Source organism: Carcharodon carcharias, chromosome 3, assembly GCF_017639515.1.
Source record: "Carcharodon carcharias isolate sCarCar2 chromosome 3, sCarCar2.pri, whole genome shotgun sequence".
Taxonomy (NCBI): Eukaryota; Metazoa; Chordata; class Chondrichthyes; order Lamniformes; family Lamnidae; genus Carcharodon; species Carcharodon carcharias.
The window spans coordinates 103,243,831-103,268,215 of record NC_054469.1 but is presented as its reverse complement, the minus strand read 5'-3'; the positions used below and the strand labels follow the sequence as shown (position 1 = coordinate 103,268,215).

The window sequence follows — 24,385 nt, the reverse complement described above, 5'->3', positions numbered from 1 at the left end:
TCACCATGATGCTCATTTATCACCTTCCCCGTATCCTGCAAGTCGCCCATTCCTCTTCCAGTCCTGCTGCATTTAAGTCCCTTGTTGCCACATCTTTCCATCTGGTCTGAGGTCTTACTCCTCTTCTCATTCCTCCTGGCAGTCCCATCTCTCGCTTGTCTCATCACATTTCCTGCCTCTCTCTCTGCAACAGATGATCAAAGCATTTCAATCTCTTCTCAATTTATTGGTTAAAAATCAAACCCCTTTTGTACCCTTGACATTTTGAGGAGGAATAAATTGATCTTGATTGATTTTACTCTGGAGCTGTTATCTTTGTGCTGTTTCTGAGGCTGGATAGTGAAATGTGATTTCGCCTCGATACCTCAGCTTCCTGGAGTTATCAATTAGGAATTACAATTTAAGAGCAAAGGGCATATATTTCTTTGAGTACCAAAGTTTAATAATATTGCAGTACCTTTTCAGCCGAGGGAGTTGTGAATAGTGATATTTCTCATAAGCGTAGGATATCTGTTGATGGTCCTTTTTCATAACAGGAAGCTATATTTGTAACAATACTTCCCTCTCTTTCTTGGTTTGATTGTCCTTCTTTGTCATTCTCTAATTATTCATTCTGTCCTAGTGTTTTTTTCTTCATCACTTAGAATTCTTAAAATTTTCTTAGCAGCCTTTTTCTTTTCCCTTTCTATCGCCTAGGTATTTAAGAATATTTTTAAGCTTTTAAAGAAGGATGGATCTGTAACTGTCAATAATAAGACTTAAATGATATATGTTTGGAAAATAATATTTTGTGGATCAGTATCTCTACCGCTCATTGTGCATTTATTTTTCTATTAATTCTATTTAATATATTCCAGACCTTCACTTAATGCCGAAGAAACTTTGTCCTCCTTGGAGAATCTGAAAGGCTTCATTCAGATACTAGTGCCCCTTCTATTGGAGTGTTGGGTGGAAACCTCTCCTGCTCAGCTTACTAGCCCTACACCAAGTAATCTACTTGAACCAGAAGCCATGATGCTTAAATTGCAGGTTCTCGGCATCATCCAATTGTTGTGGAAACTAATGCAACACCAGGATGAGACTCAGAAACTGGTAAGGAAAATAGTCATTAATTTTGAAATGAGATGGGGTTATTGTAGTGATTTCTTTGTGGGTGGGGGCAGGGATATTGAAATAACCTTTTGCTTTTTAAACTGAAGAAACATTTTTAAAGTTGGCATTTACACAAGTAAACAGGAAGCATGTAAACATCATGTATGAAAGAGAATTGTTAGAAAGTGTCAGATTCTGTCAATATCTTCTATTGTGGAAGAAAGGGCATTAAAATTGAACTGATTTTGGGGTGGTGCATGGGTTTCGTAAAAGTATGAATACTTTGAACCTATTTAATTTTATGGTACTATCTATAACCTGCTCAGTTCCTGATCTGAACAGAAGTTCTGATATCTCCTTGCAGGGGGAGGGAAAATTGCACATTTGCAATAGCTCATGCATGACTACCAGATGGATGAAACATTGGTAGAAATGAAGCAGCTGCACTCGTTGTTGTGGTGTCAGAGCTATGAAAACTAGATGGACCTATTAAGGCCCCAAACTCTGGAATTTCCTCCCCAAACTCCCCTCCTGTTCTACCTTCCTCTTTTCATTTAAGACCCTGCTTTAAAACCAACCAGCTGACCAAGATTTTTAGTCACTCTTCCTAATATCTCCTTTTTTGGTTTTGTCATCCTTTTTTTTCTTTAAGCCTATGTGAAGCACTTTTGAACTTTTTTCTATGTTAAAATTGTTAAGTATATTGGAAAAATTCCATGACTTGATATAAGATTTTTTGGTGCATTTGGAAATGAAATATTGCAATCTTCCCTTTTATTATGTAATAAATTTTAGTTTGATCTGCCTCAAGAATTGAGTCCCTTAGTCAAACAACTAAGTGTGCCTGGATCAGGCCATTTTAAGTTGCAGTTCTGAATTTGGGCAAGACCTCCCGCAGCCTGACGCAGTCCAGCCCTCCTTATGCTTCTGTTTCTCATTCGCTCGTTTGGCCTTTGAATTTAATAGGCCTAGAGGTTTTGTAAAGATTGATTTTCATGTTGTGTCATTGGTTGGTAAATAAAATCACAATACCAGGATTTTTAATATCAAGAAATTGAGAAATATATAAATTGTTGAAAAGTTGATTGAAATTATATATATATATATATATATATATATATATATATAGATGTACCTGTTCTAATATTTTACTTTGCCCTGTTATAGTTAAATATGTGCATATTCTTTCCATTTTTTTCAGGAATCCTGGCTGAGGAATCACTATCTCTGTGATTTTAAAGATCAGTTCTTAAAACATTTTCCTTATTCTGTGTTAGAGACAGCCAGACATAAAAAGAAAGATGGGGCTAAAAAGTAAGTAAATGATAAATATCACTAGAACATTTGTTTTTGCATTGAAGCCGTGAGTAGCTTAAAAGTTGAGGAACTAGTATAATGCAGTTTTAAGATTCCTTTTTCATTTATGGAATTTAAATTTGAGCTAATGAGTAAAACTTTGTTACATCTAAGGTTCCTAAGGAATCTGGTGGTCACAGCACAGCTCAGTTCTTGCAGTGTGTGAATCCACTCACAAACTTGACAATAGGTTGATATCCTCACTGCTAGAGGAGCTATAAATTGTAGAATGATACAGCAGAGAAGGGGGCCATTTGCCCCTGTATTTCTCTGTTGGCTCCTTGCTAGAGCTATCTAATTAGTCCCTTACGCTGCTGCCTTCCCCATATTTTTGCCCTGTACTTTTTCCCTTCAAGTATCTATCTAATTCCCTTTTGAGACTATTAGCAAATCTGCTCCTACCAACCTTTCAGACAATGCATTCCAGATCACCACAACTTGCTGCGTTTTTAAAAAAAAACAACTCATACTCCAGCAAATTGCCATAAATCTGTGCCCTTTGGTCACTGACCCTTATGCTATGGGAAATAGTTTCTCTTTATGAAAACTATTCTTGATTTTGAACACTTATCAAGTCGTCTCCTCCTCCAAGTTTCACGTCATCTGCAGGCTTTGAAATTATGCCTTGAGACCCAAGTCCAAGTCATTAATATATGTCCAAAAGAGCAGAGACTTCAAAACTGATCCCTGGGGGATAGTGCAGCTCACTCATTATCTGTCTCTGTCTCTCTCGCTCTCTCGTCCTCTCGCCAGCCAGCTACTATTCTGACAAGTGTGGGAAATAAACATTATGTTGATGCTTGTTTTTGGTGCTGATGTATCAGCATACATTATCCTGATGTTCTGTAGTGGGCTTGCACCCACAATCTTCTGACATAGCTACCACTGAACCAGTTAACCCATGATTCCAAGAGGTTCCACCAGAGATAATAATGAAATAAAGAAAAATGTGCACCAGTTGAGTTCCCATGTCACTGCCTGATTGAGAATAACTAGAAATGAATTGAGTGTCAGGTATATCCTGCTCCATTTAAGTATGAGTCACTAACGTTCTAAAAAGGAAAACTGTACACACTTCATTTCAACAAAAGACTTGGTGTTAACTTATTGGAAAGCCAAAAATCTTGAAACGGCTAATTTTGAAGTTTATAGGTAACTAATCTTAGAAGCAGACATTAATCTGTGGAACATTCTAATATTCTTTTGATTTAAATTTATACGTGTCACTAAACTATAGTATATTCCAGCTAAGTATATAACATGCAGCTATCACCTTGGAGTGTTTTGAATATGCTAGCAGTATAATTTAAAAAAGACAAACAGATCATTCAGATAATGCCTGATTTGACCTTGGTTTCAATATGGTGTGCAGTGCTTGCAGAGAATTTAAGAGTAAATCTACAAGTACCCATTTTTTTTTGCCTATTTTACAAAATTGAAAGCAGATATTAAATCACTCATTTTTAAGAAAATTTGCATTTAAACCAGCAACTTTGAGTTTTTGTGATACTCAACAATCAATACAGCTTACTTTCAGTGACAATTCAAAAATCTCAACATTCAGAAAGATTTAATTTTTGAAACTTCATACCCTCGTATGACAAATACAACCTGACATGGAGTTTGAATGCAACTCTGAGAAATAGTGCTATAACTTACGAGCTCCAGGGCAGTGTATCAAGGTGGGAATGTACCCCAAAGATGTACTGGAGAACCCCACCTGTTGGAAGTTCCAAGGTAAGGATTGCATAGTAATTGTCTGGGAAGTTCAGACTTCTTTGGGCAATTGCCTTGTATTGGGAACCATCCGAAAATGCAGTTATAAATCGCAAACATCAAATGGCTCCAATTGTCTCGCAGAAGTTATTTAGAATTAAAACCACTTCTAGCTTCTGGGTAACTATAGCACTGACCTACCTCGGCCTGACCTACCCACTTTGCTTATGCACTTACCTTCTCCCTGGCTTGTCAAAGTAGTTGGACCTTAAACTCACCTGATTTTCGACAGCTAGTGCCGTGTAAAGGGGCGTAGCTTACCTTTGATTGAGCTGCCCTCGACTGTAGGCCTTGGGAACCAGCTGTGCTCCACAGATCTTTCCTGGCCTGTGTCAGAAGGTCGGGTGTGATTGGAGCAGCTAGATTTCAAGGTAAGTAATTACAAGCAGAGAGGCAATCTGACTCAGTTGCCACTCTGCTGGAAGTTACGGTTCATAGTTTTTAAAAGAATCCCTGAACTCTCTTTGCACTTTTGTAATTTCCAGCAAGGAACTTGTATCTAAATTTTCAGGACATACAGACCTGCCTTGAGTAAAAAGCATTGTACAGCCAGTACTGACTTTTTTTCCCAATCCAGTGTCTGCTGATCAACAGCGAGGCAAGTTCTGGATGCTGATATTTGAGAATGTACAAACAGTTGATGCCATCAGAGCAGTTTTGTAGTGTGCATAGAGAGCTAAATTTAAAAAAAAAAATTCTGCAGTAGCTATATGAATTCATATTGCACATCATATTTTTAATTCAGTTCTAGCTTCTGGTTAACTTCTTGGGATTCAAGTGTTAATAGGCTCAGTGGTAATATTTTGTAACTGAGTCAAACAGTTGAAAGGAGCATTGAAAGTAACAATCTAAATTTTGAGAAACCCCTGCATATGGAAATTCTGAAAAAAAGCACTAATTTGAGTACTAAGGATTGAAAATACTTCTTTTTCCCATGCATTGTCTTTCACATTACTATAGCACAGAAAAGTAATACTTCAGTAGCAGAAGGAAAAAAGTTTACATGAGAGAGGAAGAAGGATCAAACATGTTTTTACTTGTTTTTTTCCCTTTATTCATAAGATGTGAGCATTGCTGAATTGGCCAGCATTTATTGCCCATCTGTAATGGAGCTAGAGAAGGTGGTGGTGAGCTGCCTCCTTGAACTGCTGCAGTCCATGTGATGCAGGTACACCCACAGTGCTGTTAGGGAGGGAGTTCCAGGATTTTGATCCAGCAACAATGAAGGAACGGCGGTATGGTTCCAGGTTGGTGTGTGGCTTGAAGGGAAACATCCAGGTGGTGGTGTTCCCAAGTATCTGCTGCCCTTGTCCATCTAGATGGTAGACATCGTGAGTTTGGAAGGTGCTGTCTAAAGAGTCTTGATGAGTTCCTGCAGTGCATCTTGTGGATGGTGTACACTGCTGCCACAGTATTTCGGTGGTGGAGGGAGTGAATGTTTGTGGATGGGGTGCCAATTGAGCGGGCTGCTTTGTTTTTGATGGTGTCAAGCTTCGTGAGTGTTGTTGGAGCTGCACTCATCCAGTCAAGTGGAAAGTATTCCATTACAGTTCTGATTTTGCCTTAGAGATGGTGGACAGACTTTGGGGTGTCAGGAGGTGAGTTGCTCACCACAGGATTCCTAACCTCTGACTTGCTCTTGTAGCTACAGTATTTATAATCCAGTTCTGTTTCTGGTCAGTGGTAACCTCCCAGGATGTTGATAGTGTGGGATTCAGTAACGATAATGCCATTGAATGTCTTGGGGCGATGATTAGATTCTCTCTTATAAGACCATAAGACATAAGAGCAGAAATTAGGCCATTCGACCCATCGAGTCTGCTCTGCCATTCAATCATGGCTGAACCCCATTCTCCTGCCTTCTCCCTGTAACCTTTGATCCCCTTACCAATCAAGAACCTATCTATCTTGGTCTTAAATACACTCAATGACCTGGCCTCCACAGCCTTCTGTGGCAATGAATTCCATAGATTCACCACTCTGTGGCTAAAGAAGTTTCTCCTCATCTCTGTTCTAAAAGGTCTTCCCTTTACTCTGAGGCTGTGCCCTCGGGTCTGAGTCTCTCCTACTAATGGAAACATCTTCCCCACGTCCATTCTATCCAGGCCTTTCAGTATTTAAGTTTCAATCAGATCCCCCCCTCATCCTTCTAAACTCCATCGATGATAGACCCAGAGTCCTCAAACATTCCTCATATGTTAAGCCTTTCATTCCTTGGATCATTCTCTTGAACCTCCTCTGGACCCTCTCCAGGGCCAGCACATCCTTCCTGAGATACGGGGTCCAAAATTGCTCACAATATTCTAAATGTGGTCTGACCAGAGCCTTATAAAGCCTCAGCAGCACATCCCTGCTTTTATATTCTAGTCCTCTCGAAATAAATGCCAACATTGCATTTGCCATATCATCTCTTGTTGGAGATGGCCATTACCTGGCAACTGTGTGGTGCAAATTTTACTTGCCACTTGTCAGCCCAAGCCTGGATATTGTCCAGGTCTTGCTGTATTTGAACATGGACTGCTTCACTGTCTGAGGAGTCACAAATGATGCTGAACATTGTGCAGTCATCAGCGAACATCCCCATTTGTGACTTCATAATGGAAGGAGAGTCATTGATGAAGCAGCTGAAGATGGTTGGGCCTAGGACACTACCCTGAGGAACTCCTGCAGTGATGTCCTGGAACAGAAATGATTTACCTCTTCTTTTGTGCTAGGTATGATTCCAACCAGTGGAGAATTTTCCCCCTGATTTCTGTTGACTCTCGTTTTGCTATGGCTCCTTGATGCCGCATTTGGTCACTATGATACAAGATTTTATTGTTCATCAGCATCAAATAAGATGGTGCGAATGGAGTCCCAAATCCACTTATGGGTCTCAATCTTAGCATCGAGTTCCTTCAAGTCAGGTATAACATCAGTTTGATGCAGGGTGACACTGCCTTTGTTTTGCTCCAAAAATGTGTATGTGTTCATTCCCAGCTTCTGATGAACACGTTTGACTACTTCAGCATGACGGTTCCATTTTTCATTGCAATTTCGGAATGGTACCCAATTTTTGATGAATCATTTGTTTTAGATGTTTTAACTGGTATTACAATACAACAATTGTAGGGATGTGAAGTCATCTCATAAATATGGTTATTAATCTTGGTTGTGCAAATATTGACTATGGAAAAACATTTTGGGCTTTGCAACAACATTTGTGGGATTACTTTGAGTTGGTGCCATTTTAGAAACAAGATGTTGTAAAGTGTTAAGGCACGTTGGCTTAGATAGATTTTCTTATGATCGATAATGATGTGTAAATAGCCCGAGTGTCAACAGTGGTTTCATATTATGGATTATTATGCACCAGGAATTGAGCAAGAAGTCCACCCTCATTTCACATGAGAGTCTTTTAAAACTGCCTGGAAGAGGGCTTGCATTCTACCATACTGTACAGAGTTCCAGAAATGCAGTTAGTGTTTCAATTCACCTTGTTTATCTTGATTTGGACTTTAAGAATAAGTTACTTCTCTGATTAAAAGTGCCATGCCACAAGGTCATAAAACCGTTTTTGCAACAAAGTTGACATCATGAGCAGTGGCTGGATTAGTTATCCAGAGGCCCTGATTAATGCTCCAAGATATAGCAGCTGGTGGAATTTAAATTTAATAAAATCTGGAATTAAAAGCTAGTCTCAGTAATAGTGACCAAGAAACTACGGATTGTTAGAAAAACCCATTTGGTTCAAATTAGGGAAGCAGCTTAGCCATCCTTGCCCAGCCTGGCATCAGTCCCAAAACCGTGATCAACTCTCAACTGCCCTCTGAAATGGCTTCGCAAGCACTCTGTTGTACCAAACCACTACAGGAAAGTCAAAATCGAATAAAACTGGGTGGACCATACTGCATTGACCTAGGCATGGTAATTGACAACAGCACACCATGCACAGTTGACCCTGTACAGCCTTCTTTATCAACTTCTGGGGACTTGTGCCAAAATTGGGGGAGTTGTCCCATAGACTAGTCAAGCAACTGTCTGACACAGTCATACTCCGTGAATCATACCTTTGCAGCCAATTTCCCAGACTTCTTCCTAAGCCCTGGCAGGACAGACTTACCAGAGGTGACGGCACAGTGGTGTACAGTTGGGCGGAAGTTGCCCTGGGAGTCTTCAACGTTGAATCCAGACACCAAGACGTTTTATGGCATTAGGTCAACCATCAGCAAGGAAACATCATGCTGATGTTCAACTACAACCCTTGCTTAGCTGCTGAATCAGTATTTCTCCATGTTGAACACCACTTGGAAGAAGTGTTGAGGGTAGCAAGAGTGCAGGTTATACTCTAGTTGGGGAACTTCAAAGCCCATCACCAAGAGTGGCTGGATGGCACCACTACTGACCAAGCTGGCTGAGTCTTGAAGGACGTATCTGTCAGCCTGGGACTGCAGCAGGTGGTGAGAGAACCAACGAGGGCAGAAAGTTATTTGACCTTGTCCTCCCCAATCTGCCTGTCGCAGATGCAACTGTCCATGATGGTATAGGTAGGAATGACCACAACACAGTCCTTGTAGGGACAAAGTTCTATCTTCATGCTGAGAACATGCTCCATTGTGTTGTGTGGCCCATACCTCCATGCTAAGAGCTTGGCTAGGGGAGCGGCTAGTTCTGGGGCACAAGTCACGACAGTCAGGATGTTGATGGAACCAATAAGAGACAAAGATCTACTTGACCTTGGCCTCATGAATCTACCTGTTGCAAATCGAACTGTCCATGACAGTATTAATAGGAGTGAGCACTGCACAGTCCTTGTGGAGGTGAAGACCCATCTTCACAGTGAAAGATACTGTCCATTGTGTTGGTGGCACTACCACTGTTCTAAATGAGAGAGATTCAGAACAGACCTAGCAACTTTACAGTGGGTATCCATGAGACACTGTGGGCCATCAGCAGAATTGTATTCAACCTCAATTGCTAACTTTATGGCCTGGCATATCCATCACACTACCACTATCATCAAGCCAGAGGACTAACCCTGGTTCAATAAGGAATGCAGAAGACAGCATGCCAGGAAAATTACTAGGCACACATGGAAATGAAGTGCTAGCTTGGGGAAGGTAAAACACAGGACTACATGTATGCCGAAAGTGGAGACAGCATGAAATAGATAGACTGAAGGGATCCCACAACCTACGAATTGGATCGAAGCTTTTCAGTTCTGCTGCATCCAGTCGTGAATGGCGGAGGGCAATTTGAAAAGTAACTGGAGGAGGAAGGTCCACAAATATCCCCATCTTCAATGATGGGACAGCCTAGCGTGTCAGTACAAAAGCAAAGGCTGAAGGATTTCCAACTGTCTTCAGCTAGAAGTGCTGAGTGGATGATCCATCTGGGCCTCTTGGGTTCCCCAGCATCACAGATGGCAGTCTTCAGACAATTTGATTCACTCTATGTGATATGAGGGAACAGCTGAAGACAATGGATACAGAAAAGTCTATTTGCCCTGACAATATCTTGGTAGTAGTATTGAAGACATGCTCCAGAACTACCCACACCCCTCGTCAAGCAGTCCTAATACAGCTACAACCCTGGCATTTATCGATTTTAATGTGGAAAATTGCCAAAGTACGTTCTGTCCACAAAATGTAGGAAAACTCCAATATGACCGATTACACCTCAAATCTACTGTCAATCGTCAAGTTAATGGAAGGTGTTGTCAACTGTGCTGCCAAGTGGCACTTAAAAAGCAACAATCTGCTCACTGATACCTAATTTGGGTTCTGCCAGGGCCACTCGCTCCAGACTTTGTTGTCCATGTTTGGACAAAGGCAGTAACAGAGTTAAATTCAAGAGGTAATGCAAGAGCAATTGCCCTTGACATTAAGGTAGCATTTGACTGAAAATGGCATCATGGAGCTTTAGCAAAATTGAAATTGAACTCACCATTGCTTAGTCGTACTTAGTACAGAGGAAGATTGGTATAGGTTATTGGAGACCAACCATCTCGGTCCCAGGAAATTGCTGCAGTAATTCCTCAGTACAGCCCTCAACCCAGCCATTTTCAGCTATTTGAGCAATGACTGTTCCTTTACCGTAGGTCAGAAGTGGGAATGTTTAATGATGATGATTGCACAATGCTCAGTACCGTTAGTGACTCCTCAGGTACTGAAGCAGCAAGACCTGGACACTGTTCGCACTTGGGCTCCTAAGTGGCAAGTAACATTCACTCCACACAATGTGCCAGGCAACAACCATCCCCAACAAGAGAGAACCTAACCATCTCCCGATGACATTCAATGGCATTACCATAGCAGAAACTGAACTGGACTAGTCATATAAATATTGTGCTACAAGAGCAGTTCAGAGGACAGGAATTCTGAGGCAAGTAACTCACCTGACTCCCCGAAGCCTGCCCACCATCTACAAGGTACAAGTCGAGAGTATGATGGAATCCTTTCCACTTGCCTGCATGAGTGCAGCCCCAACAACATTTAAGAGCTTGACACCATCCAGGATCAAGTGGCTCGATTGGCACCCCAACATCTTACAAATTCACTTCCTCCACATCCGGTGCACAGTAACAGCAGTGTGAATCATATACAAGAAAGACTGCAGCAACTTGCCAAGTTTTCTTTGACAGCACCTTCCAAACATGCGCTGTGTGCCATCTAAAAGAAGGGCAACAGACGATTGGGAACACGACCACCTGCAAATTCCCCACCAAGCCACACAATCCTAACTTGGGGCAATAACTCCCTTCACTTTCACTGGGTCAAGAACCTGGAACTTCCTTCTGTAAAGCACAGCATGTGGCCCAACACGAGATAAACTGCAGTAGTTCAAGAAGGCAGCTTACCACCACCGCCTCGAGGACAATTAGGGATGGACAATAAATGCTGGCCTTCCCAGGTGATTGCTCACATCTAATGAATGAGTTTTAAAAAAAAAAAAATCTGTAATCCTGGCATTCACCTTGACCTAAGACGTAGTAGCAAAAGTAGGCCATTCGGCCCATGAGACTCTGCCACTCAGTGAGATCATGGCTGACCTGATAATCCACAACTCCACTTTCCTGCCTTTTCCCCATAACTCTTGATTCCCTTACTGATTAAAAATCTGTGTATCTCAACCTTGAATATACTTTATGACCTAGCCTCTACTGCCCTCTGTGAAAAAGAATTCCACAGATTGACTACTCTCTGAGAAGAAATTCCTTCTCCTCTCTGTTTTAAATGGGCACCCCCTTTCTCTGAGATTATGCCGTCTGGTCCTAGACTCTCCCACAAGGGGAAACAACCCCTCAGCATCTACCCTGTCAAGCCCCCTAAGAATCTTATACGTTTCAATAAGGCCACCTCTCATTCTTCTAAACTCAAATGAGTACAACCCCAACCTACTCAACCTCTCCTCAAAAAAAAATCCCTCCACCCCGGGATCAACCCAGTGAACCTTCTCAGGACTGCCTCCAATGCCAGTATATCTTTCCTTAGATATGGGGACCAAAACTTTTCACAATATTCTAGGTGTTGTCTAATTAGTGGCTTGAATAATTTTAGCAAGACTTCCCTATTTTTATACTCCGCTCCCTTTGAAGTAAAGGCCAGCATTCTATTTGCCTTAAAAACAAAAAAACTGCGGATGCTGGAAATCCAAAACAAAAACAGAATTACCTGGAAAAACTCAGCAGATCTGGCAGCATCGACGGAGAAGAAAAGAGTTGATGTTTTGAGTCCTCATGACCCTTCGACAGAACTTGAGTGAGTCCAAGAAAGAGTTGAAATATAAGCTGGTTTAAGGTGTGTGGCGGGGGGTGGGGGGAGAGAGGGAGAGAGAGAGAGAAGTGGAAGGGGTTGGTGTGGTTGTAGGGACAAACAAGCAGTGATAGAAGCAGATCATCAAAAGATGTCAACAACAATAGAACAAAAGAACACATAGGTGTTAAAGTTGGTGAAATTATCTAAACGAATGTGCTAATTAAGAATGGATGGTAGGGCACTCAAGGTATAGCTCTAGGGGTGGGGAGAGCATAAAAGATTTTAAAATATTTAAAAATAATGGAAATAGGTGGGAAAAGAAAAATCTATATAATTTATTGGGAAAAAAGGAAGGGGGAAACAGAAAGGGGGTGGGGATGGGGGAGGGAGCTCAAGACCTAAAGTTGTTGAATTCAGTATTCAGTCCGGAAGGCTGTAAATTGCCTAGTCGGAAGATGAGGTGTTGTTCCTCCAGTTTGCGTTGGGCTTCACTGGAACAATGCAGCAAGCCAAGGACAGACATGTGGGCAAGAGAGCAGGGTGGAGTGTTAAAATGGCAAGCGACAGGGAGGTTTGGGTCATTCTTGCGGACAGACCGCAGGTGTTCTGCAAAGCGGTCGCCCAGTTTACGTTTGGTCTCTCCAATGTAGAGGAGACCGCTTTGGGAGCAACGAATGCAGTAGACTAAGTTGGGGGAAATGCAAGTGAAACGCTGCTTCATTTGAAAGGAGTGTTTGGGCCCTTGGGTGGTGAGGAGAGAGGAAGTGAAGGGGCAGGTGTTGCATCTTTTGCGTGGGCATGGGGTGGTGCCATAGGAGGGGGTTGAGGAGTAGGGGGTGATGGAGGAGTGGACCAGGGTGTCCCGGAGGGAGCGATCCCTACGGAATGCCGATAGGGGGGGGTGAAGGGAAGATGTGTTTGGTGGTGGCATCACGCTGGAGTTGGCGGAAATGGCGGAGGATGATCCTTTGAATGCAGAGGCTGGTGGGGTGATAAGTGAGGACAAGGGGGACCCTATCATGTTTCTGGGAGGGAGGAGAAGGCGTGAGGGCGGATGCGCGGGAGATGGGCCGGACACGGTTGAGGGCCCTGTCAACGACCGTGGGTGGAAAACCTCTGTTAAGAAAGAAGGAAGACATGTCAGAGGAACTGTTTTTGAAGGTAGCATCATCGGAACAGATGCGACGGAGGCGAAGGAACTGAGAGAATGGGATGGAGTCCTTACAGGAAGCGGGGTGTGAGGAGCTGTAGTCGAGGTAGCTGTGGGAGTCGGTGGGTTTGTAATGGACACCAATATCCATTACAAACCCACCGACTCCCACAGCTACCTCGACTACAGCTCCTCACACCCCGCTTCCTGTAAGGACTCCATCCCATTCTCTCAGTTCCTTCGCCTCCGTCGCATCTGTTCCGATGATGCTACCTTCAAAAACAGTTCCTCTGACATGTCCTCCTTCTTCCTTAACCGAGGATTTCCACCCACGGTCGTTGACAGGGCCCTCAACTGTGTCCGGCCCATCTCCCGCGCATCCGCCCTCACGCCTTCTCCCTCCCAGAAACATGATAGGGTCCCCCTTGTCCTCACTTATCACCCCACCAGCCTCCACATTCAAAGGATCATCCTCCGCCAACTCCAGCATGATGCCACCACCAAACACATCTTCCCTTCACCCCCCCTATCGGCATTCCGTAGGGATCGCTCCCTCCGGGACACCCTGGTCCACTCCTCCATCACCCCCTACTCCTCAACCCCCTGCTATGGCACCACCCCATGCCCACGCAAAAGATGCAACACCTGCCCCTTCACTTCCTCTCTCCTCACCGTCCAAGGACCCAAACACTCCTTTCAAGTGAAGCAGCGTTTCACTTGCATTTCCCCCAACTTAGTCTACTGCATTCGTTGCTCCCAATGTGGTCTCCTCTACATTGGAGAGACCAAACGTAAACTGGGCGACCGCTTTGCAGAACACCTGCGGTCTGTCCGCAAGAATGACCCAAACCTCCCTGTCGCTTGCCATTTTAACACTCCACCCTGCTCTCTTGCCCACATGTCTGTCCTTGGCTTGCTGCATTGTTCCAGTGAAGCCCAACGCAAACTGGAGGAACGACACCTCATCTTCCGACTAGGCACTTTACAGCCTTCTGGACTGAATATTGAATTCAACAACTTTAGGTCTTGAGCTCCCTCCCCCATCCCCACCCCCTTTCTGTTTCCCCCTTCCTTTCTTTCCAATAAATTATATAGATTTTTCTTTTCCCACCTATTTCCATTATTTTTAAATATCTTAAAATCTTTTATGCTCTCCCCACCCCCACTAGAGCTATACCTTGAGTGCCCTACTATCCATTCTTAATTAGCACATTCGTTTAGATAATATCACCAACTTTAATACCTGTGTTCTTTTGTTCTATTGTTGTTGACATCTTTTGATGATCTGCTTTTATCACTGCTTGTTTGTCCCTACAACCACACCAACCCCCTCCACTTCTCTCTCTCTCTCTCTCGCTCCCCCCCCCCCCCCCCCCACACACACACACACACACACACACCTTAAACCAGCTTATATTTCACCCCTTTCTTGCACTCACTCAAGTTCTGTCCAAGGGTCATGAGGACTCGAAACGTCAACTCTTTTCTTCTTCGCCGATGCTGCCAGACCTGCTGAGTTTTTCCAGGTAATTCGGTTTTTGTTTTTTATTCTATTTGCCTTCCCTGTTACCTGTTGAATGTGTACGTTAGCTTTTTGGGATTCATGCACGAGGACTGCCTTCTGCAGTCTTTCTCCATTTAAATAACATTCAGCTCCTCTATTCTTCCTCCCGAAGTTCATAACCTCACATTTTCCCACATTATATTCCATTTGCCAAGTTTTTGCCCACACATGTAACCAGTCTCATCCCTCTGTAGACTCCATTTGTCATCCTCACCACTTACCTTCCCACCTATTTTTGTGTCACCTGCAAACTCAATGTGGATAAGAACTGTACTCATAGAATGCTATTTTCTATTTGAGGAGTAGTCATAATTTCTATTGCGATTATACCGCCTAGATTTTCATAATACATGAAAAAAAAGAAAAGTGCACTGTTTCTACAAGGATGAAGTTTACCCAATTGCATCAACCTAGGGAGTACATCATTACATGCATAACCCTATTCCTGGCAAAACCATGCAGTATAATGAACTATGATCAATGATTCTTTCAGTAAACTTTTCTGTTTTTAAAATGTCATTTTTAAGACCACCCTTTTTTAAATTGAATTTAAGTATGACAACTTTTGATAGTAATTGACGATTAGTTTGCTATCAAAAGATTAGCACCAACTGATAAATATGAGTGGGTTTTCTTCAAAACAATTAATTTGACAGCTGGAAGATGTGTAAATAAATTTTAGTTTATCTTTTTATTTTTGTCTAGTTCTACATTGTTAAGTATGTATCAGGAGAAAGTCATGTTATATTTTCATCATTTATTTTCAGGGACAAACAAGCAGCAGCATTCATGAACAGTGCAGACCATCCTCTTGCATTGAATCTTGCTTTGTGTCAGGTCATGGTGTCACTTACCAATGCTTTAACTGTCCATCTGGATACTGACTGGTTAGAGCAAATTCGAAAATTTGTCACAGAAAGCTTGTCAGATGGCAGGAAGTTGACCTCTCAGCAACTGAATGGGATGCTGATGTTGGTGTGGAGACTTGTACTTGTACAGTGCAACAGAGGTGAGATGAAATAGTAAACAGGATGGCTGGTGCAAAATTCAGCAGTTAATAGAGTTGATAAAATCTTGCAATGAATGCTTGTGAATTAGGGACAGGTGACACACTGGCATAGGCACATCATCCATAAACCAAGTTTGGTCCCTGAGAACTTTTAGAACTTTTATTTACTTTTATTACAGTTTCAAAAATAATGAGGTCCTATATGTTTATTTGTTGCTAGTTTGATACTTGAAGTTATTATAATTTATTCAGAGATTTTCTGCATGAATATATTATCAGAAGCATTTTTAAGCATTCAAAATATATCTGAGGAGAAATATTAAGAAAGGGGAAGTGTTTTTTAAATTATTCTTCAGTTTCCTTGTCTCCCATATGGACATTGGGTTACCTTGCCCAGGTGACCATCCTTCATGTGCAAACATAGACCGGTATTGGCAACATATTTAGCTCTGTGGGCATCACACGGAGCTTCATGCTTTCCTCACTGCACATCATATAGTTGTGCACGTTCTTGGCAGGAGTCATTGGACCATTGAGGGTGGACCAGGCTGTTTTTTTTTTCTCATTAAGCCTCTGATCCAGGATCACTGAGACCATTTGCTGTGCTTACTGTCAAATTGGCTGAAATAAATGAATGTTGTAGTGGTTATATCTTGAGAGAGTTGGGACTTTGTTAGAACTTGCTTATTTTCTCACTTATTTTTATTTGTTTTCAGGTTCCACAGAGGAATTGCTGAGGGCAGTTTATGCACAGTACCAGCAGCAGGGTCTTTCCCTTTCAGTTCGCACTATGTTGCTTAATTTCTTTAGTGGACTTTATCTGAGAGAGAAAACATCCAACCTTCAGATTGCTAGGTAATATGCTGTGATCAAGAAAGAAGTTTCTATCTCTTTCCTCTCCCCGCACCCAGTTTATTATTTGATTTCTCAGGCCACACACATTCTATTCAACATAGAGAATGCTTGCTTCCAGTTCTGTAGCATTTCTGGCTTCAGGGTTTAATTGCGGCATGATGAGTTTATTTAGACAGTTTTTTAAAAGTGTGGACATAGAAATTTTAAATTGAAATATGAAAATAAGGACAGAATGCATTGTTTACAATGGGACTGCTATTACATCTACGGATCCTGGCCCAATTATTCCCCACTCTAAAGATATGTTGCCTGAAGACAACACTTGATCTTGACTCCCCACGTGCAACAGTAACTAACATTAATAAAAATTTGCTATGTGGATCCTGTACCCGATGGAAATTTCATCAAATAATTTTTCCACATTTCAGCTGGCAAGTGGCACTCTAATGGGAATTTCAAGGTGAGGGATGTCACACCTTGCCTGTTGCATTGTACTGTTATGAACGGTGTTCATTTCCACCTTTTCTCCGGAACTTCTCTATACTTTCCCAAAATTATAGTCTGCCATTTTTTTTCTTGGTAACTAAAATTTCTACACCTAAAATATGGGCTGCAGCAACAAATTCAGTAGATTACATAATTCAGAAGAACATGGTAAGATTTATCTAATGAATTGTCTTTTATCTCTCTTGATGATCTTTATCAAAATTTTTACTTTAATACCTCAATTTCTTACAAATGTACAGGTTTGAATTTGATGATTTTTGCCCAGAGCTGTGATAGTAGCTGAATTCCAATTGTGAAGTTGAGCTTGGTGTAACAATTCAGTTAGGGACCATTACCATCAATTTAACCAACAGAACTATACAACAAGATTTCACATTTTTAAACAACAAACTTTTGTTTCATGAAAAAAAAACAAAAACAAAGCAAGCGCTATTAACTTAATATGTTATTTAAGTACGTATGTTATGCATTCAGCTTTACTTCTTACCTCCCCCTAAGAATTCACTTAGAAGACACATCAATCCGAAAGTTATTTATTTCTTTAGGGATCATCCATGAGCATTCACAGTCCTCTGGAGACTCTTCAGGTTCAGCTGTTCTCACATGTAAAACTTTAATTTACCATCTCTTGACTGTAGATGCCTCAGTCCTTTGTTCTGGTTACTTTTTCAGTACTTCCAAGCTTATATGCTGGTTGCTTTATTTGCCACAAGACTCTGAGAGGACCACTGTAGAATTTTCCACTCATTTCAAATTAGGCAATCTTCCAGCTTCTGTTCCCTCATAAAATTCAAACCGAGATTAAGCCTCATCTGCATTCCACACGGTGAATATTGAAGTCAGTTTCTTTTTACTCTGTTTACTGTGCGGCCCTGTCTAACGCTCATTTACTTTGGCTATCTTCTCTCTGCACACACCTGTTTCAAGCTGCAACTACTACTTGGATGGCTCTGTGTCTCTTTATTATAGCCTCAACTAGTTTCAGTCTGCCCAGAAGTTTTGGTTTCCAAATCTCAGGTTCAGTTTTTGTTCCCTTAGAAATGGTTAGGGTCAGTTTCCTTTGTGTTTCCTTTTTCAGTTTCTGTTTTCATTTAGGTCGTACATTGTTTTAAGTTTCTCCCTGCTGTTTTATGGTTTTATCTCTTGTATTCTGACCTTTTTAAGTGTAATAACCTCCCAGTTTGTTTATGTTGCATTTATCCAATTTTCTACAGTTAAAAGTTTAATTCTTAAAATTATATTCCAAAACGTATATTCTAAAACATGAACCATGAATTAGATATTTGCTACAATATACAATGTGACTTTTTTAGTTAGCCTCTAGCAGTCATTTTTAAAATTATTTAAAGAAAAGGTGGAAAAATTTTAAAAGCTTCACTTAGATAAAGTTTTTATATTGAGTGATTTTTAAATAGCGCCTTTGTGTGTCTGAATTGGGAAAGTAGAGAGATAAAGACAATGTACAGATAACAACCCTTTTACTGCTTTTGTTTTGTGTTCTATAAATTCAGTTTGTTATTCCTCATTTTTCCTTGAACTTTGAAATAAATAGCATCTAATTGCTACTTGATTAACTTGTATTTGTTAACATCTAGAAAGTGGAAAATGAAGAACGGAAAGCTAAGTGCTAGGCTGTCTCGTATTTTTCCCTATTTTGAAGTTATCTTCCACTTGTCAACCCAAGTGTAGATATTGTTCAAATCCTGTTGTAGGTTGCCATGTTCTGCTTCATTGGTGGATTTGTGAATATGGTTGGTTTAGGGCCGACTTGGTCTGGCAAAACCAAACTTTGTGTCACTTTGTATTGGGTATTACTTGATGGCACTATTTAACACTTTCATCACTTTGCTAATGAATGGATGTAGGCTGTCGCAGATGCATCAGTCCATGACAGTATGGTAGGAGTGACCACTGTACAGCCCTTGTGGAGATCAAGTCCTGTCTTCAGATTGAGGTTACCCTCCATCATGTTGTTTGGTACGATCACTGTGCTAAATGGGCTAGATTTTGAATAGATCTAGCAATTCAGGACTGATTAACCATAAGGCACTGTGGGCCATCAGCAGTAGCAGAATTGCATACAACCACAATTTGTAACCTCATGGCCTGGCATATCCCCCCTCTACCTTTACTATCAAGCCAGGGGATCAACCCTGGTTCGATGAAGAGTGCAGGAAGGCATGCCAGTAGTAACACCAGGCATACCTAAAAATGAAATGTCAACCCATTGAAGCCACAGCACAGGACTCCTTGCATGCCAAACAGCTTAAGCAGCATGCAATATGCAGAGCTAAGCAATCTCACAACCAAAGGATCAGATCTAAGCTCTGCAGTCCTGCCACATCCAACCGTGAATGGTGGTGGACAATTAAATAACTTGCTGGAGGAGGAGGCTCCTCAAATATCCCCATCCTCAATGATGGGGGAGCCCAACACATCAGTGCAAAAGATAAAGCTGAACATTTGCAACAATCTTCAGCCAGAAGTGCTGAGTGGATGATCCATCTCTGCCCCCTCTGGAGGTCCCCAGCATCACAGATGCCAGTTTTCAGCCTGTTCAATTCATTCCATGTGATATTAAGAAATGGCTGAAGGCACTGGATACTGTGAAGGCTTTGGGCCTGACAATATTCAGGCAATAGTACTAAAGACCTTTGTGCCAGAACTTGCTGTGCCCCTAGACAAGCTGTTCCAGTACAGCTACAACACTGGCATCTACCTGACTATGCGGAAAATTGCCCAGGTATGCCCTGTGCATAAAAAGCAGGACAAACCCAGCTTGGCCAACTATTGCCCTGTCAGTCTATTCTTCATCAGTAAAGTAATGGAAGGGTTCATCAGCAGTGCTCTCAAGTGACACTTGCTTAGCAACAACCCGCTCACTGATGCTCACTTTGGGTTCCGCCAGGGTCACAACTCCTGATCTCATTACAGCCTTGCTTTAGACATGGACACAAGAGCTGAGCTGCAGAAGTGAGGTGAGAGTGACTGCTGTTGACATCAGTGCGGAATTTGACTGCGAGTGGCATCAGGGAGCCCTAGCAAAACTGGAGTCAATGGGAATGCAGGGGAAAGCTCTCTGCTGGTTGGAGCCATACCTAGCACAAAGTAAGGTGGTTGTGGTTGTTGGAGGTCAATCATCTCAGTTCTAGGACATCACTGCAGGAGTTCCTCAGGGTAGTGCCCACAGCCCAACCATCTTCAGCTGCTTCATTAATGACCTTCCTTCCATCATAAAGTCAGATGTGGAGATGTTCCCTGATGATTGCAGAGTGTTCATCATTCGCAACTCCTCAGACACTGAAACAGTCCATGTCCAAATGCAGCAACACCTGGACAATATCCAGACTTGGGCTGACAAGTGGCAAGTAACATTTGTGCCACACAAGTACCAAACAATGACCACCTCCAACGAGAGAGAATCTAACCATTGCCCCTTGACATTCAATGGCATTACCATCATTGAATCCCCCACCATCAACATCCTGGGGGCTACCATTTACCCGAAACTGAACTGCACTAGCCATATAATTACTGTAGCTACAAGAGCAAGTCAGGCTAGGAATCCTGCAGCGAGTAATTCACCTCCTGACTCCCCAAAGCCTGTCTGCCACCTGCAAGGCATATGTCAGGCGTGTGATGTAATACTCTCCAATTGCCTGGATGAGTACAGCTCCCACAAAACTCTGCACCATCTAGGACAAAGCAGCCCAATTGATTGGCACACCGCCCTCAACCATTCACTGCCTCCACCACCAATGCACAGTGGCAGCAGTGTGTACTATATACAAGATGCACTACAGTAACTCGCCAAGATCCCAGGCAGGACCTTCCATGGCCACTACCATCTTGAAGGACAAGGACAGCTGATGCATGGGAATACCACCACCTGGAAGTTTCCCTCCAAGTCAGTTACCATCCTGATTTGGAAATATACCGCTGTTCCTTCACTGTTGTTGGGTCAAAATCCTGGAACTCCCTCCCTAACAGCACTCTGAGTGTACCTACACCACATGGACTGCAGCGATTCAAGAAGGCAGCTCACCGCCACCTTTTGATGGGCAATAAATGCTGGCCTAGCCAGAGACGTCCATATCCCATGAATGAATATAAAAAAATAGCCGGTATGGTGGTAATTGACTAGATTAGATTTCCTATGCATTTATTTTAAATTATTTATGGCTGTGCTCTTAATATCTTGGCTTGAGAGGAGCTAGTTCTTCATATCTGGGTGTTGTCAGGGCCCCCATAGTTGTGTTCAGCCTTCTGTTCTTACCCATCTTACTCAGCCACTTCTTGTAATCAATTGGTGAGACCTACAATGGCTGGACACTGGCATCTATGACAATGGAATCATCAGGAAGAAGTATCATCCATTTGGCATTTTTCATCTGAATACACTTGCTGACACATTAGACTTGCATCTTGCGCTCAAGTGCTAAGTTCTGCCACGGCTGAACCTCCTCTTCAGTTAGCTGCTTGACTTGACCACAGCCTTTCTCGGCTGTATATGATAAGGTGACATTGGTTTGCTCTGATCCTTCGATTGTGGGATTACTTAGTTCTGTTAATGGGATGTTGCTTTTGATTGTGCAGGTTGCATAATGCTGTAGCTTTATTAACATTAAATGCAAATGTAACTTTATGGGCAAGTACTTGGGTAGATGAGTGCATTCATATGTACATCCTTAGAATGCGGAACTAGGCTTCTACTGGGTGTTGACTGGTGCTCAGATTTTTCTGGAAAAGCAATATCTATTGATGCAGATATGTTGACTAGGATCCCTGGCTGTGCTCTCCATCTTCATAATCCATCTGTTTATGCAGGTTGGTTGGAATGGCACAGGAGCACTGGAAATGTTTTTTAAAATGTATTTGGAGTAACTCCTTACTATTTGTGGTACTGAGTAGAGTTGCATGCTTCAAAGATGTGAGTTTTAATGAATTTCACATTTGAAATAAAAGGTGGCTGATGTGAAAATTGTATGAATACCTGCTGACCTGCTGATGGAAAGTTTTTGATAAGGCATAATCTTCAGTTCTGTGATTCTGAAGACTCATGTTTTGGGCATGTACTTTACAGCATTTCTGTAAGAACACCCATAACCGTCATTTATTAACTGATGGTTTGTTTTCTCTTGACTGCTGATGTGCTTTTTCTATTGTTGGACAGAAGCAAAGTGCTGTCTCGTTGGCTAGCTGGGCTGCCATTACAGCTGGCTCAGCTTGGTTCAAGGAATCCACTTCTCTCAGCACAACTTATTGATGTGATACATGTGGCAGCTGCCCGTTCAAACAAAGAGCTACTTCAGAGCCTTCAAAGTAATGTGTACAGGTTGTATGGTAAGGCTGCTTTTTGGTGCTTACTATTTCTCATCACTTTATTTATAAGATCATAGGAACTAGAAGCAGGAGTGGGCACATTCAGCCCAGAGGGCCCACTCTACACCATTCGTTAAGATTATGTTTGATATGATTGTGGCCTTAACTCTACTTTCCTGTCTGTCCACCTTAACCCTTAACCCCCCTTGTCATTCAAAAATATGTCTAATTCAGCCTTGATTATATTAAATGACCCAGCCTCTACTGCTGTCTGTGGCAGAGAATTCCAAACATTAATGACCCTCTGAAAGAAGAAATTCCTCCTCATCTCTGTCTTAACAAGGAGACCTCTTATTTTTAAACTGAGCCCCTGGTTCTCGATTCCCCTATGAGAGAAAACACCCAGCATCTATCCTGTCAAGCCCCCTCAGAATCTTATATGTTAGATCACATGTTCTTTTAAACTCTAGTGAGCATAGGCCCAACCTGCTCAATATTTCCTCCTAAAACACCCCTTCATCCTAGAAATCAGCCTGGTGAACCTTCTGAACTGCTTCCATTGCAAGTATATCCTTCCTTAAATAGGAGATCAAAATTGTACACAGTACTCCAAGTGGTCTCACACATGCCCTATACAGCCGCAGCAAGACTTCCTTTTAGCACCCCCCCCCCCTTACAATAAAGGTAAAATTCCATTTGCCTCATTAATTACTTGCTGTACCTACATGCTAAGTTTATTGATCAATGCACAAGAAGACAGAGATCCCTCTGTACTGCAACATTCTGCAGTCTCTTTCTCCATTTATAGAAGATATGCTTTTCTAATTTTCCTGCCAAAATTAACTTTCCCACATTATACTCCATTTGCCAATTTTTTGCCCATCCACTGAACCTTCTGTGTACGTTTGCAGACTCTTTGTGTCCTTCTCACAATTTGCTTTCCTGCATTTCTTTGTATCATCAGCAAATCATTGTAGAAGAATAAAAGAGAAGCATGTTATCTAAATGGTGAGAGATTGCAGAGGGATCTGGGTGTCCTAGTGCATGAATCACAAAAGGTTAGTATGCAGGTAGAGCAAGTAATTAGGAAATCTAATAGAATGTTATTGTTTATTGCGAGGGGAATTGATTACAAAAGTAGGGAGGTTACGCTTCAGTTATACAGAGCTATTTTGAAGTACAGTGTACAGCATTGGTCTCCTTATTTAAGGAAGGATATAAATGCGTTGGAAGCAGTTCAGAAAAGGTGTACCAGACTAATACCTGGAATGAATGGGTTGTCTTATGGGGAAAGTTTGGACAGACTAGGCTTGTATCCACTGGAGTTTAGAAGAGTAAGGGGTGACTTGATTGAAAAGTATAAGGTCCTGAAGGATGTGGAGAGGATGTTTCCTCTTGTGGAAGAATCTAGAACTAGTGGTCAGTGTTTAAAATTAGGGGGTCACCCATTTAAAACAGAGATGAGGCGAAATCTTTTCACTCAGAGGGTTGTGAGTCTTTGGAACTCTCCCTGTAAAGGTGGTGGAAGCAGAGTCTTTGAATATTTTTCAGGCAGAGGTGGATAGATTCTTGGTAAGCAAGGGAGTGAGGTAGGTGGCATGCAGATTTCGAGTTACTGTCAGATCAGCCATGATCTTTTTAAATGGTGGAGCAGACTCGTGAGGCTGAATGGCCTACTCTTCCTTGTTGGTAAATTTGGCTACAATACAGTCTGTCCCTTCATCAAGATCATTAATGTAGATCATAAATATAGATCTTGAATAGTTGAGGCTCCAACTATGTGCATTTTTGGTCTCCTTATCTGAGGAAGGATGTACTTGGTATTGAGGGAGTGCAGCGAAGGTTTACCCGACTGATTCCTGGGATGGCGGGACTGAACTATGAGGAGAGGTTGAGTGGATTAGGATTATATTCGCTGGAGTTCAGAAGAATGGCACTCCACAAGTTACAGTTTGCCAGCCTGAAAATGACCCATTTATCCTGACTCTCTTTCCTGTTAGTTCGCCAATCAGCTATCC

The 24,385-nt window shown here is 42.0% G+C and overlaps 1 protein-coding gene across 5 annotated transcripts in view; it reads left to right on the top strand.

Annotated features, from left to right (window-relative positions):
- Positions 1-24,385, top strand: part of tex10 (testis expressed 10) — a 159,509-nt gene that overhangs the window by 20,770 nt on the left and 114,354 nt on the right. For 4 of the 5 annotated variants that reach the window (XM_041184795.1, XM_041184791.1, XM_041184792.1 and 1 more), the window contains 5 exons: positions 858-1,092; positions 2,294-2,406; positions 15,442-15,683; positions 16,400-16,538; positions 22,219-22,388. In XM_041184795.1, coding sequence (XP_041040729.1) covers positions 858-1,092; positions 2,294-2,406; positions 15,442-15,683; positions 16,400-16,538; positions 22,219-22,388 — 899 coding nt within the window. The remainder of the gene's footprint in view (positions 1-857; positions 1,093-2,293; positions 2,407-15,441; positions 15,684-16,399; positions 16,539-22,218; positions 22,389-24,385) is intronic. The other variant, XM_041184794.1, reaches the window with a different exon arrangement.